Source organism: Exophiala bonariae, assembly GCF_035927105.1.
Source record: "Exophiala bonariae strain CCFEE 5792 chromosome Unknown scaffold_19, whole genome shotgun sequence".
In the NCBI taxonomy this organism is placed as follows: domain Eukaryota; kingdom Fungi; phylum Ascomycota; class Eurotiomycetes; order Chaetothyriales; family Herpotrichiellaceae; genus Exophiala; species Exophiala bonariae.
The window spans coordinates 158781-172537 of record NW_027042494.1 but is presented as its reverse complement, the minus strand read 5'-3'; the positions used below and the strand labels follow the sequence as shown (position 1 = coordinate 172537).

Below are 13757 nucleotides of genomic sequence, written 5' to 3'. Positions count from 1 at the left end.
GACCTACTCGACGCACAAACGCAATGGTAGATGAGTCTCCATAGACACAGTCATCGTTAGTGGGGCAAGCCACAGTTGCCAAACCATCAACTCCGGTTGATCCTATCGAAACCATATGGGAACTTGGCAAAGTGGCAGGATCGTTTGCCTCCATCAGGACAGCACTTTGCAAGTTTGAATGAACTGAGTCCGAAATCGAAGGACTATCATCTTGCATAATCTGAGGAAGAGCTTCTAGATTGATGAAATCATAGTCAGTGACCTCCAAGCTCTAATTCGTGTTGATAGATTCTGACCATGGTTGTTTCCTTGCTCTAACCGTACGATCCTCTCCTTCAACTCCGAGATGTATCTAAGTTCGGGATAATCAGCTGAAGTCTCCCGGCGAGAAGCTGGCTTAGCACTCACCTTCGCGACACAGAAGTTGGTGCTTCATATTCACACCTGGTGGGTACACCTCTTTTGATACAGGGAGAACAGTGTGGCTTAACGCCGTCACAACGTGTTTTCCGATCCCGACAAGATTGACATGCTAGTCTTATCTTTTGACGCTTCGTCTTGGAAGGTCGTGAGACATCTTCGACCACGGCGCCAGGCAGACGACTTTGGATATCGATCATCCCCGAAATTCGACTCACGATATGCAGGGTATCTATCGTTGTGGCTATCAACTCCGAGGCCCGTTAGAGTAACAAGGAAGATGAAGAGTTGGAGCATGTTTTCGAGAATTTGCGGGGTCGCAATTGAGGCGTTCAGCTTGGCATCGTCGGCATGATCCCGACAAACCTTCATCTCACCAACACCGCAATAAACTTTCTTGCTGTACCTCATTACAGTCGAGGTTCAAAGATCTCTAGTATGCGATCAACAAATTGCATGAAATTCGGCCTCATCTTTCGTCTATGTGAATTTTGGTGAGCTATAATCGTGGCCCGCACTCCTGAAATCACCAGCCTTGCCCGTTTCATGATTGGACTCGATAAACAACGCGTTGTCGGTTCTTATTCTGCTACTTGCGGATTCACCAAGCCTAAATTAGCACAAACAGTGAACGTGATCAGACCGATCATGCAATAACGCAATCATGTTGGACGTTGAACAGAGATTTAAATTCCTATTCTTATATGCTGCTAGAGCCCATACGCTTGAACGCCATACAATGTAGCGGGAAGCTGCCTGATCATCCCGCACTCTCATAGTTTGAAGAGCCGTTGAGCATTCTCGTACCCAATTGCACGTCTAGTGTTTTCATTCATCTGCATACCGTCAAACCAATCTGCCGCATCCTCATTACTCTCGTAGGGATAGTCGACACTGAACAATGTCCTGGACTCCCCAAGCTCATCAATTGTATTGCGCATGGTACTCTCTCGTCGTACGCCTGCCAAAGTCGCATAGACGTTATTCTGAAGATAGTACATGATGGATTTCTTGTATGGTCCGTTGTTGCCTCGGATGCCAATAGCCATGCGGTGATCAATACGGTGAGCGAGGAAAGGTAGAGCCTCTGCACAATGTCCAAGAATGAGTTGGACTGCTGGGTAGCGGTCAAATACACCGGAGCACATGATGCGAAGTGCGTGGCCAGCAGTCTCAATACCAAATCCGTATGCCGCCTGAGACAGATTCGGCATGTTCTCGTACATTCGTTGTTGGTTTAGTGGTGGGATGCGTGGATGAAGATACAGAGGGACATTCAAATCGTTCAGTTTCTGCCATAGTGGTTCGCATTTCGGGTCGTCGAGATATTGAACCTTACTGACATCGTTGATGTCAAGATTGGTGAACCCATTGATGAGTGCACCTTTTGCACCAAGCTCCTTGACCGATCGCTCCAGCTCCTTTACCGCTGCTTCTGGATCTTGCATTGGCACTGAGCAGAAGAATCCAAACCTTGTCGGATGTGGTTTGACATATAGCTCATACAAGGAGTCGTTGGTCTTTCGTGCTAACTCAACGGCCTCTTTGGGGTCAAAGATACCCTCAACTCCCGGGCAAGTAAGAGATACAATGGCATAGCCAATCCCGCTTTGGTCCATTGATTGCAGACGTTTCTCGACGTTGTTTAGTCGGTCATCAATATCTTCCAAGAATGGCGTGTTGTATGGCGGAAGACCATCCTTTGAGCCGATGATCATAGGAGTTGGTGGATGGGTACCATGAGCAACAAAATGGGGGCTACCAGTTGCTTCTTCTAAAGCAATCTTGCCCGGCATGCGTTCAACCGCAATGGTTGCTGTTGTTGAGCGATTTAGAGCCATTTTGACTATCAGAATGCGGGACCAATTTTCGTTGTGGTTCAGGTTTGAGGATAGCTCAAAAGCGAAGAGATTTGATCGAGACTTGGCTGAAGGTCATGGATAGCGCACAGCCATGGACACATTGTAAACAGCCGCCTTTTGTATTTCTTGTCGCGGTGAACAGTGCCGAAACGGCAATGGGCTAGACCCCGGATCCGTTTGGCTAGAGCATGTCGGGGTGTGGATGATCTGCATTTTCGGAACACAAGCCGATAATGTGGAGATGGCATTTCACTAGTGAGATAAGTTTTCTCCGTTCACCAGATGACCTCGGTCTTGTGTCTAGATACGACCCGTGATAAATCGGTATGGATTCCGTTGTGTTTGTTCGGCTTGGAACCTGGCGAAACCGCCTGTCCCAATCTTCCGGAACACTACCTTATGATATGAGCTCGATTCGAGTGCTTATTTTAGCCCAATCCACTATGAACCAAAGGCGGAGATGGAATATCGGAACCTAACCCTTCTGCAACTTGGATATAATGAAGGGGATGTACTGAAGGGGATGTAGTGGCGGCTAGGTGAGCCATGGAAAACAGGGACGCATTTTGTGGCATATTCACTATTATCAGACGTCGGACACTGCCACGAATTGTGCCTGATATCATTCTAACGATCAATGCTATTGGAAACCCTACTCTGCCGATAAATTCGGGTGTTCAACAGAAAGCAGTTGTCACAATTTGTGGTAATCAGAAGTTGAAGCTGGGCATTAACAAAGTTCATAAGGCATCTTTTGGCGAGCCTTTCAAGGGGTAGATAGCATAACTGGTGATCTTCAGAAGGCAAACTCTACGATGTCCAACTTACATGGTTATTTTGACTATCGACACTTCTACATTTCGCTCTAGCCCTTAGCATAGCGATCAAGCACTGCGCCTCAGCTCAAGTCTGACTCTGAGATTGCGATTAGATGAATTACCAGGATATGGCATTTCCCAACGGTCATCCAGCAATGATGAAGTGCAGCTCCAAATTAGGCATGTGTAGACATGTGAAGTCACTCCTTAAACTAGTTTTCGAGTATCACGCAATAGTGTTCTGTCTATCAAGAGACAGTACGTACTAAGTCAATCTTGAGGCTTCCACTAGAGACAAGAAGAACAGGGCAGTTCTCAATTGTCCGCACACTGCGCGCTCAATAGCAAACAAACTGTATCATGCCTCAGAGTTTCCATCTGAAAGCTGGATGACGCCAATCCATATCCTGAATCTGTTTCTGAGAGAGCCCTGCTAGTTTCGAGGAAACGTCAACATTTTCTCTCTTTTTGTTGTCAAATTTCATCCAAACCAGCATTGCTGCAGCTGTGATGACCACCAGCGTTGAGGAGGCTAAGTTGAGACCATTACCAATCGGGAAATTTGGTGCATCCCTAGGCAAGAAAGACCATGTGGAGATGAGTCCACCAAGATTCCCCATCATCACATTCGTTGCAATAGCAGACGACCGAGCGGTGTCTGATACCACGTTTGCTGACACATGAGCATTGCAAAGGGCCCCGAATGGAAACGCCCCCCCTGCAATCAAGAAAGTTGCTCCAAATCGAACTTGAGGATTGTTCGTGGCTAGGAACATGACATATCCAATGACAATCAGCGGGCCGCTGATAAGCATGAAGAGAGTTCTGCGATCATATTTCCAACTTGCAAATGATATCGCAACAGTCAAGACAGCCCCAGCGATGTACAGTGGTACAGTATGAAGCTGTTGTGAGATGACCGTATGTTTTGGATAGATTGTTCGGATGATTGTTGGAGCAAAGATTGAGAGCCCCTGAACCGTGATGTTGATCAACAGGAATATCCAAGATGTCGCCAGGGTTATCGGACAGAACATTCCACGGAGGAGTTTTGGTTTATCAATCCTATCCAGAACTTCAGTAACTCCGACTCGTTCCGACTTAAGTCGAGATATAGCAAGGTCCTTCTCTTCTTCGCTCAACCAACGCGCGCTGCCTGGCCGATCTGTCATGGTGAAAAGCGCAATGATGCCAACGCCGATAGTGACAATGCCTTCAATAAAAAAGATCATTCTCCAAGTACGCAGGCCAGCAACACTGGTCATCTTTAAAATTCCGGAAGCCAAAAGCCCACCAAAGGCTCCCGCAAGGGGTGCCGCGACGATGTAGAGTGATAGTCGGAACACGAGTTCACTGCGCCTGTACCATCTGGAAAATATTGTTAGTATACTAAACGTAAGTGTCCTGACTTTCGTACCTTGAAAGATAGTATGCCAGACCTGGAAGAAGACCAGCCTCAAAGGCCCCAAGGAGAAACCTGACTCCCGCAGCACTATGGATGTCCTTGACGTACGCGTAGGCGAGTGAGCTGATGCCAAAACCGATAGTACAGATTGGGAGAAACCAGCCGGGTCCCATCCATTTACACAGCATATTGGCAGGAATTTCGAACAGGATATATGAGATGTAGAAGTATGAAAGGACTGCATTGTAGTCGTATCCTTTGAGACCGAGATCTTTCTCAAAGCCTACAAGCCTTGCGTTGCCTTCAGGTCCATCAGCTGAGGTTTAATGGTTACTTCGATGAGCTTACCAATGTTGGTACGGTCGATGAAGCAAAATAGATACAGCATGAATGCGGTTGGCACAATGTATAGGTCAATTTTAAGTCTGAGTTTTGCTTCTGCTGCCTTATCGAAGTCAACAACAGGTCGACCGAGTCTTGCCGAGTAGTTAGTAGTGTCCAATTGAGGTCAAAATTAGAGAGGTAGTCTGACTTATCAGTAGCCGCATGTCCTCTTTCTGCAATCTCATGTGTAGTCTCCAGGTGATCGAGGTGATGAGCTTCATGTGGGACAGCTTTTGACTCGCTGTCAACATGGTTTAGGTGAGAGTGTTGAGGGGTATCCATTACGTTGTAGCGAGGTGGAACGTAGAGGTGAGCCGATAGTCGATGTGTGGTGTGAGATAGCCCTGACTAGAATGTATATATGTATATATACACACAGATTGAGCTGAGCTGAAATGGAAGACCGTGACGGATGCTGCACTCCCATTCCCGGGGTCCAGGATTTCTCAAATCTGGAGAAACTTGTCACTCCATGTTAGCCAGAATCACATTGCGGGGGCCGGAAACCTCGAGTCGTGGAACAATGCACATCGGGATCGGAAGTAGTCACTGAGCAACCTTGAAGCTCTATTGAGACCTTTTTCGCGTGTCTGATTCGCTGTGGCACGTAATCTGATACCCTTGTCCGATATGATCCAAGTATCCAAGACCTTGGCTCGGAATACATCCCGAAAATTTGGCTTTTTCAGGGGCTTAGGCTTTGCCAACCTGGTAGCATAAGAGCCAAGATTAACTAGCTACACACTTTCCCCGTGGGGATTGGCCACAAAGCTTTGTGTTTTTGCTGGTTGGTCCAGGTTCCGATGTGGAACTTCAAATTTCGATCATCCGAGCTCCTGACCCTGATTGCAAGCATCCGGATACCGGGCCAGATTCCAGAATGCGCTTGTCTAAGCGTCCAAGGAACCTACTCCCTGGTGGATAACGATCCGATACCGTGGACCGTCGTGAGTCTAGCATCATATATTGCGAATAAAGCTCTAGGCTCGCCATTGATGGATGAGACCCAAGTCATGGAGGACTGAGCAAGGAAGAATTCACATCTGATCCATTTCCTACGGTATCGCTTTGCCTTGACCAAGGATGTCTAACCCAGTAGAAGTGTCCTGTGTGGATGTCCTTATTGTAGGGGCAGGTCCTGCTGGGTTGATGTTGGCGAATTGGATGAGCCGGACGGGGATTAAAACTCGCATTGTGGACAAACGAGGGACAAAGGTGTGAATATCTTACCTATGCCACGGATATTCGGATCTTTTCCAAAAGAAGTTGCTAACCTACCATGATTAGATCTTCAATGGACAAGCTGATGGCTTACAATCTCGAACTCTGGAGATATTCGACTCATTCGGGTTCGCCTACCGAGCTTGGCAAGAATCTAACCATATGCTAGAGATGTGCCTGTGGAATCCAGATGACAATGGATTGATACAAAGGACCGATAGACTGATCGATACAATCCAGAATCTTAGCAGATTCCAGCAGGCGGTTTTGCACCAAGGTCGCATCGAAAGATTTTTCTTGGACTCAATAGCGGAGCACAGCAAGATTCGAGTGGAGCGACTGGTCATTCCTGAGACACTTGAACTCGATGAATCAAAGGTCGCTCTCGACAATGAATATCCAATCCGTATCAGTCTTCGACATTTGGCTGAAGATCCTGCCCCTGCACAATCAGGAGTAGAGAATGGTCTTTTCCGAAGCAACATCACCGAAGATGACACCGAAGGCATTTTGGAGACATCTAAGGCTAAAGAGGACCGAACAGAGATTGTGAACGCGAAGTATCTTATCGGTTGTGACGGCGCCCATTCCTGGGTCAGAAAACAGCTTGGTGACGACTTTGCCTTGGTTGGTGAAGCAACAGATTACGTATGGGGGGTGCTCGATATCATTCCCATCACGGACTTTCCAGACATCCGCACGAGATGTGCTATTCACTCCCAAGAATCAGGCAGTATGATGATTATTCCTCGAGAGAACAAACTCACCAGATTATATATCCAATTGAAAGAAGTATCGACTGGAGGTCGAATCGACAGGTCCACTATCTCACCTGCTACTATACTGAAAGGAGCGCAAAAGGTATTGGCTCCCTACAAGATCGAGTACAAGTACTGCGACTGGTGGACAGTCTATCAGATAGGGCAGCGTGTTGGGAAGGGCTTCTCGAAGCATGATCGCATTTTCCTTGCTGGTGACGCCGTGCATACACATAGTCCCAAGGCCGGACAAGGCATGAATGTCAGCATGCAAGACAGTAAGTTTTCATTCATACTCATACCGGAGCTACCATTTTTGATAACACCACTTCAGCGTATAACCTAGGGTGGAAAATCGCCCAAGTAGTAAAAGGAGAAGCGGATAGATCAATTCTGCAGACTTATGAAGCGGAGAGAAGAAAGGTTGCCCGAGACCTCATCGATTTTGATCATAAGTTCTCTAGACTATTTTCCGGAAAACCAGCCAAAGATATCTTAGATACTGAGGGTATCAGTCTCGCAGAATTCAAGAAAGCATTTGCGGATGGTAACATGTTCACCAGCGGGGTTGGTAGGTGATCTGAAATTTTTCCTCCTAACGTCGCCTGTATTGATGATGACATAGGTGTCAAGTACTCGGGATCGCAGATTGTTGCTGTGTCAGACGAAGATCATCCGAGTGATAAAGCTGACAATGAAGTGACAAGCAAAGGTCAATTTGCAAGCAAGGTAGTACTTGGAATGCGCATGCCAAGTTTCAAAGTACTCAACCAATCCGATGCTCGTCCATGGCACCTTCAAGAACGCCTGAAAAGTGATGGAAGATGGAGAATATTGATATTTGCCGGCAATATCAAAAGATCGACACAGCTGGCTAGAGTGAACAAACTTGGAAAGCAACTCGCATCGCCTACATCATTCCTCTCGCGCTTCAGACCCGTCGGAAAGCCGATAGATTCAGTCATTGAGGTCTTGAGTATTCATTCGAGTCCTAGAACCGACTGTACAATTTTCGACTTTCCTGATATTTTCCACCCGTACAACGACGAAGTTGGTTGGGACTACTGGAAGATCTTTGTGGATGATGAGTCATACCATGAGGGCCATGGGGAAGCTTACAAGAACTACGGGATTGATGTGGAGACGGGTTGCGCTATCATTGTTCGACCTGACCAGTATGTAAGTTGGATTGGCGCTGTGGATGACTACCAGCAGATGGACTCTTTCTTCTCAAGGTTTATGAAGGTTCAGAGCTAATTACGAGTCATGTAATATTGTCGAGATTAAAATTTACCAAACAGTACGACTTTTGTTTCTTTAAGTTTTGATATGGCGCAAATACAAGTTGAATGCGGAGGACAAATTCCCAAAATCAAATGCTGGATTTTTGAGCCTGTGATCAACCTATATCGGAGTGGGAATGGAAAAGGCCAATCGTCGACAGTGTGTTACCCTGATGAATAAACCCGTGCTCAGATCAACCCAACTCCAAAAACCTCTTAGATTTATGACGTTCCCCGCGTCTCACATCCCGCGGATAACCGTGGGAACTGGAGTAACGCGAACCTGAATCTTCGACATACCCCAATCAATATTTGAGCTAATCGACGCCATCAGATTCAACCAAATCATGATATGCTCATAGTCGCATGGTAACCGACTCTTGTACCGCTATTCTTCATTTATGGTCAAGCTTTCTGTACCAAGCAGGATGAAGACAGTGGGTCTCATTGGCGGCTTTTCATGGAGGACAACTGCACTCTACTACCGAGAGATCAACCAGCATGTAGCTTCAAGACTTGGAGGCATACATTCTGCTGATCTCCTGATCAGATCTATCGACTACTCAGATCTTGCAGCTAGAGTGAATGCGAAAGATTACAATGGCATGAGTAAACTGCTTTGCCGGTGTGGCCATGATTTGAAGGCAGCTAGAGCACAAGCACTGGTCTTATGCGCCAATGTCGCTCATAAAGCGGCTGAGGATTTACAAGCATCAACAAGATTACCAGTCCTACATATCGTGGATTTTACAGCACAATTGATTGTCGATCGTGGCTTCAAGAAGGTTGGACTGCTCGCAACACAAGCTGTGATGGAGGAAGAGTTTTATATTGACCGGCTGCGAAGGTTTGGACTGGAGATTTACGTTCCAGACCAGCACTTCAGGTCTGACGCCGACCGTATGATATTCGACGAAATGAGCAAGGACAGGATTCCCGATGACATCAAAGCAAAGTGGCATGCAGCATATATGCAACTCTTGCAAGATCATCAAATTGATTGTGTCATTTTGGGATGCACGGAGCTGCGACTTGTTTTCGACCAAGAAAACCAGAAAGTCCCAACTTTTGAGACAACGACAATACACGCTCGCGGCATTGCAGAATGGGCTCTCGGTGAAGTCCACGCAGTTTGAATTATGCATTTCAAAAGGTGGAATTTCAGTATATCATATCTGGGAGTGCAGGAATGTTGCAAATGCGAACATTATCTTTTGAGAATGATGATAGGGTCCTACCTGTCTCTGTGTATTCAAGTTTGACCCAGCGATAGCTAGATAAAGCAAAACAATCGAGTCACTATCAGGCGCTCATTATATGGTAAACCCCACGGCATTAATGAAACCCTTTAAGACTTGTTTTTATTGTGATGTCACCCAATATGCAAAACAACTTCTGCAAGAGGCAAAACAGAGGTTGGACGGGCAATCTTGACAGTGCTTGTCACGTCGAAAAAAATCTGAGTACAACCACCATGCATCGGCAATTCGATACACTGTACAAATATCAGCACTACCGAGAGTCGTTGTTCACTTCGCGTCATGTTTCATTAGATTTGCTTTCCAATCTTTTCTCCTTGCCCATCTACTGTCAGTGAGCTGTTGCTGTCGCGCTGAATACTTTCGCCCATCGCGTCAACATCATCCCGTCTGATTGTTTTCCCCATCGGAGTCTGCGTCTTATCTGCCAATGAGTCGGAGGCCGAACCAGTTTCTAGACTATGAGCTATTTCACCCTCAGTAGTGTCTCGAAGGATACATGGTGCTGTGGGCTGCTTCCAATCGTCACGGCGCTCCTCTATTATGAAAATATCTAGCCAGTGAGGCATTATAAATCCCGCAACACACCAGAGCAAGAGGAAATGACCGATTATGAAGCCCATGACATGCAGAGGATCGTTATTGAGTTGTTCGAAACTGGGATATGCAAGACTGAGGATGACGGCGAGGATTGGACCGGAGACATATCGCAGCAGGGGAGCCCAGAGGAAGGGCAATGACCAGTTCGAGCCACTACCGATGACAGTATTGAGATCATGGCGCAATTGATTACCCTAGTAATTATTCTCAGTTCATGCATAGCAGAATTGTCACCGTGGAAACTTACCGAGTAGAAAGCGAGATAGTAGATGATGGATGTCAACCTACCTTTCTTGAAAAGCCGAGCAGATGGGCGTACAGTGGGGGTCTTTGCAACCACGACGGCAAGTACCGCCCCAATTGCAAAAACACCAAAGCCGACAGCCGCACCCACCGGCACGCTGACCGTATGTCCAATGATAAGGCTTAGCAGCTCGGCACCTAGAAAGCTCGCATTGTATATTGCGAAGGAACGCAAGCCGACCTGGTCGACTACATCCTCGAAGCGGTAAACGGTAGTGGCACAGGTGCATTCAGCCCATACGACGAAGACCAGACCCACATTGTTGATCCAACGGTCGATCCCATCCAGGTAGTAATAACCGAAATGTGTGCAGTTCGGCAGGGATACAAGGAAAACTAGGGTGACAAGAACAGTCGCGACCCAAGGGCGTGACCAACGCCAGCGCCTGGCGAATGCAGAGTCCATTATCAACGTCATGACGGCATCAAGCATGACAAAGGTAGAACTAACACCGACGACAGCAAGCGTCAGGAAGAAAAGAGCAGACCAAAAGTTGGAACCGGGCATTTGGACAAAAGCCTCAGGATAGGTCATAAAGCCTAAACTGTAGCTCCCCATCGGATTGTCTGGGTCAGGTTGCAAGCCCATGAAGCCAACGATGCCAAATGCTGCAAAGGCGAGGGTAGCTTCTAAGAAGGCGTTGGTACATGCAAGAAGGACGGCATCTTGAGCGGCGTTTGCAAATTGGTGGTTATAGGAGGCATAAGCCGTGTAAAATCCGAAACCGACACCAGTCGAGTAGAAGACTTGCCCAACCGCGTCCTGCCAGATACGGGTCCCAGAAAGGACCTCGCTTCTCCATGTTGCAAAATACATGCGGATTCCACGGCCAGCATTTGGTAGCGATGCACCTCGTCCGATGAGAATGATGATGACGATGAGAGGCATGCCCATGGTGAAGTAGACCACTCGACCCGTCCAGCCAGTACCACGGAACATGCAGAGCCACACAAGAAAGAAGAGAAAGGCGTTCCATCCAACCAAGCGGCCGTCAAGAGCAGTGCCAGGATAGTCGATCCAGGTGCCAGAAGTGTCGGGATCAATGGCTTGAACAACCTCGTACATAAAATAGTTTGCGGTATCGCCAGCCCAGGGGAGTGGACTGGTGAACGACTTCTGGAAGAAGACCATCCCCCAAGCAATAATAGGGATGAAATAAATGCTAACAACAAGGCCGACATAGTTCAAGGCGAAACCAATACCTCTCATTCGTCTACTGATCTTGTTGAAAGCTGTCACGGTACCGCCCCGATAGGCGTTGCCAGCAGCGAGTTCAAGGGCCAAGGCAGGAATTGCTAGCAAGCAAAGAGCCATAAGATACGGGATAAACCATTGTAATCCGTGATTGTTGAAGACCGTGGATGGATATCGTAGGAAGTTTCCCATGCCAATAACACCACTTAAGGAGGCCAGGATAAAAGCAGTACGCGATGGCCATTGATCACGCCCATCGGCACCCTTCGCTGGTGGTGGTGCCACAACGTTCACAACCTTCCGAATTCTATCCATGGTGACTATGGATAATAAGTAGCTGCGGTGTGCCTCGGGTAATCAAACAGCTCGTGACAAGATTCGAAGATATAATCAAAATATAGAGCAAAGTTCAAGCGAGAGGATAGGAAAAGGTGTCCATAATAGATGCGAAGACGGCAGGAGTTTCGTTCAATCGTGTGATCATATTGAGATTGTATCTCTTCTTCTTACTTTCAGGCAAATGGGACTTGCATCATCGAGATCGAAATTTTCCCTTGGATTTCGCTGAGCCCAGACACTGATCGCCTTGGCTTGCCTCTTGGGCGTTTGGTCAACGAAGAATTGGTACCTCGACAGCATTTGCCGTAAGGTTTTGTCAGATATTGGAAGCACGCTCTCCGTGGTATATCTCTCCAGTCATAAAATTTTGGCACTCGGTGTTTCCAATTTTCGATATCCTCTTGGATAGTGTTCAATTTTATGATGAGCACACATGGCAAGCAGCATACTCATGCTTGAGAAATACACCCACATTACCACGACGGAATGCATGCTTGCTGTCCCCCTCTGTGCGACGTAAGCCGTAATGCTTATGAAGTGCCGAGGAACTGGTTGAATAACAGTGCCAGTTTTTTCAGTGGGTTGAAATATGGGCAGTGGAGCAGCCAAGCGTTAGACGACACCAGGTCTTGGTATGACGATGTTCCTTCTCCGCCCTTTTCGCCTACTGACCAGTCATCGGAAGATTCAGCACTTGGGACCAAGCCTTGCCGGGACCTTCATACATCATACCAAGATACTTCCTATGTGAATAATCCTTGGTGGACTCAAGCACTCACGGTGCAATCGGCACATCAGCCGCTATGTCGGACATGTGGATTTGCCTCGTATGTGAGAACCATGAGTCTTTATGTGGTACTTTTCAGCGGTTGAATGAATCAATTGGCTGGTTTAGAACAACTTGCAATCGACTTTGCCTTTTATATCCAAAATGGTAGATACTTTGAGAAGTTCTGCGCAATTTTGGAATACAGGGATATTACTATCACAGCTAGTGAAGTCTTTTTTCACATGTTGAGTTATGTTTTCCGATGTTCCAAGAGCGTATAGTCAAATATTTGCTACATGACAAATTGTTGACACAAGGATGTGCAATTATCCTCTTTCGGCCACCAGATTGGACTCGTTTATGATACGGTCTAGGAGGGACACCAAAAGCTGAATTATTGTCAAATAGATCGGCCCTCTTCAAGGGACTTGTCATAATCCCGCCCCTGTATAAACGGTCAATCCTCAGTTCGATGCTCATGCGCGAACTGTTAGGCCAGAGACCAAACCTTGACCACGAACGTGTTGATCATCCTCCAGAATAATCAGCCACACCTTCGCTGCTGTCGAGACTTTGGTCTAGTACAGGATCGATTCGAAGTTAGACTGAGCTTGCTTTGCAGCAAGGACATTCCTGCTTTGGCCAGGCTGCAGGCCAAAATTATTGCTGCTCGGCTTCGAATTCGGTAGTCTCATCCAGAGATTGTCCTGTAGGATTGAGTAGGCGATCACGAAAGCGAGACGAGTATATTTCGGGGGACACAGATGTCGATAGCTACGGAACTGTAGAAATTCATAAGCATTAGCTAGGCTGATTTTTAAGAGGCCCACCATGAGTAGCAAGCAGTAGCACTTGACGACTATGATACTTCGAAGGACGAAGGCTTGTGCTCGAGCGATCGCCGCAAGAAGTGTTATTCCTTAAGACTACTTTGAGCCCTCTCTTTTCCCCTGGCTATGATTGGCAGAAAGGTAGCCCAAAGCAAATTCAAGGCGGCCTTGAAGAACCAACCTGACTCATATCCCTACTTCGGTACATTCTTCTCATCATAACCATTGGCATAGATCAAGCACAATCAAGCCTTGATGGATGCAGCTATTTCAGATATGCCATAAAGCTCCTTTATGCCCACGGTCAGATT

At 47.0% G+C, this 13757-nt stretch overlaps 5 protein-coding genes across 5 annotated transcripts; 2 read left to right on the top strand and 3 right to left on the bottom strand.

Annotated features, from left to right (window-relative positions):
* Positions 1-1193: 1193 nt before the first annotated feature.
* Positions 1194-2261, bottom strand: LTR84_004296 (uncharacterized protein; the record flags this gene model as incomplete). The annotated part of the gene is made up of 1 exon (XM_064847873.1): positions 1194-2261. One exon carries the CDS (start codon positions 2259-2261, stop codon positions 1194-1196), a length of 1068 nt encoding a protein of 355 aa, XP_064704412.1.
* Positions 2262-3465: 1204 nt separating this feature from the next.
* Positions 3466-4893, bottom strand: LTR84_004295 (uncharacterized protein; the record flags this gene model as incomplete). Its single annotated transcript, XM_064847872.1, has 3 exons — positions 3466-4468; positions 4518-4806; positions 4854-4893. The coding sequence occupies 3 exons, from the start codon at positions 4891-4893 to the stop codon at positions 3466-3468; spliced, it is 1332 nt and encodes a 443-aa protein (XP_064704411.1).
* A 1079-nt stretch (positions 4894-5972) lies between these two features.
* Positions 5973-8125, top strand: LTR84_004294 (uncharacterized protein; the record flags this gene model as incomplete). The annotated part of the gene is made up of 4 exons (XM_064847871.1): positions 5973-6104; positions 6177-7146; positions 7203-7439; positions 7494-8125. 4 exons carry the CDS (start codon positions 5973-5975, stop codon positions 8123-8125), a joined length of 1971 nt encoding a protein of 656 aa, XP_064704410.1.
* Positions 8126-8579: 454 nt separating this feature from the next.
* Positions 8580-9287, top strand: LTR84_004293 (uncharacterized protein; the record flags this gene model as incomplete). Its single annotated transcript, XM_064847870.1, has 1 exon — positions 8580-9287. The coding sequence occupies one exon, from the start codon at positions 8580-8582 to the stop codon at positions 9285-9287; it is 708 nt and encodes a 235-aa protein (XP_064704409.1).
* Positions 9288-9700: 413 nt separating this feature from the next.
* On the bottom strand, positions 9701-11823 carry LTR84_004292 (uncharacterized protein; the record flags this gene model as incomplete). Its single annotated transcript, XM_064847869.1, has 2 exons — positions 9701-10204; positions 10258-11823. The coding sequence occupies 2 exons, from the start codon at positions 11821-11823 to the stop codon at positions 9701-9703; spliced, it is 2070 nt and encodes a 689-aa protein (XP_064704408.1).
* Positions 11824-13757: the final 1934 nt, after the last annotated feature.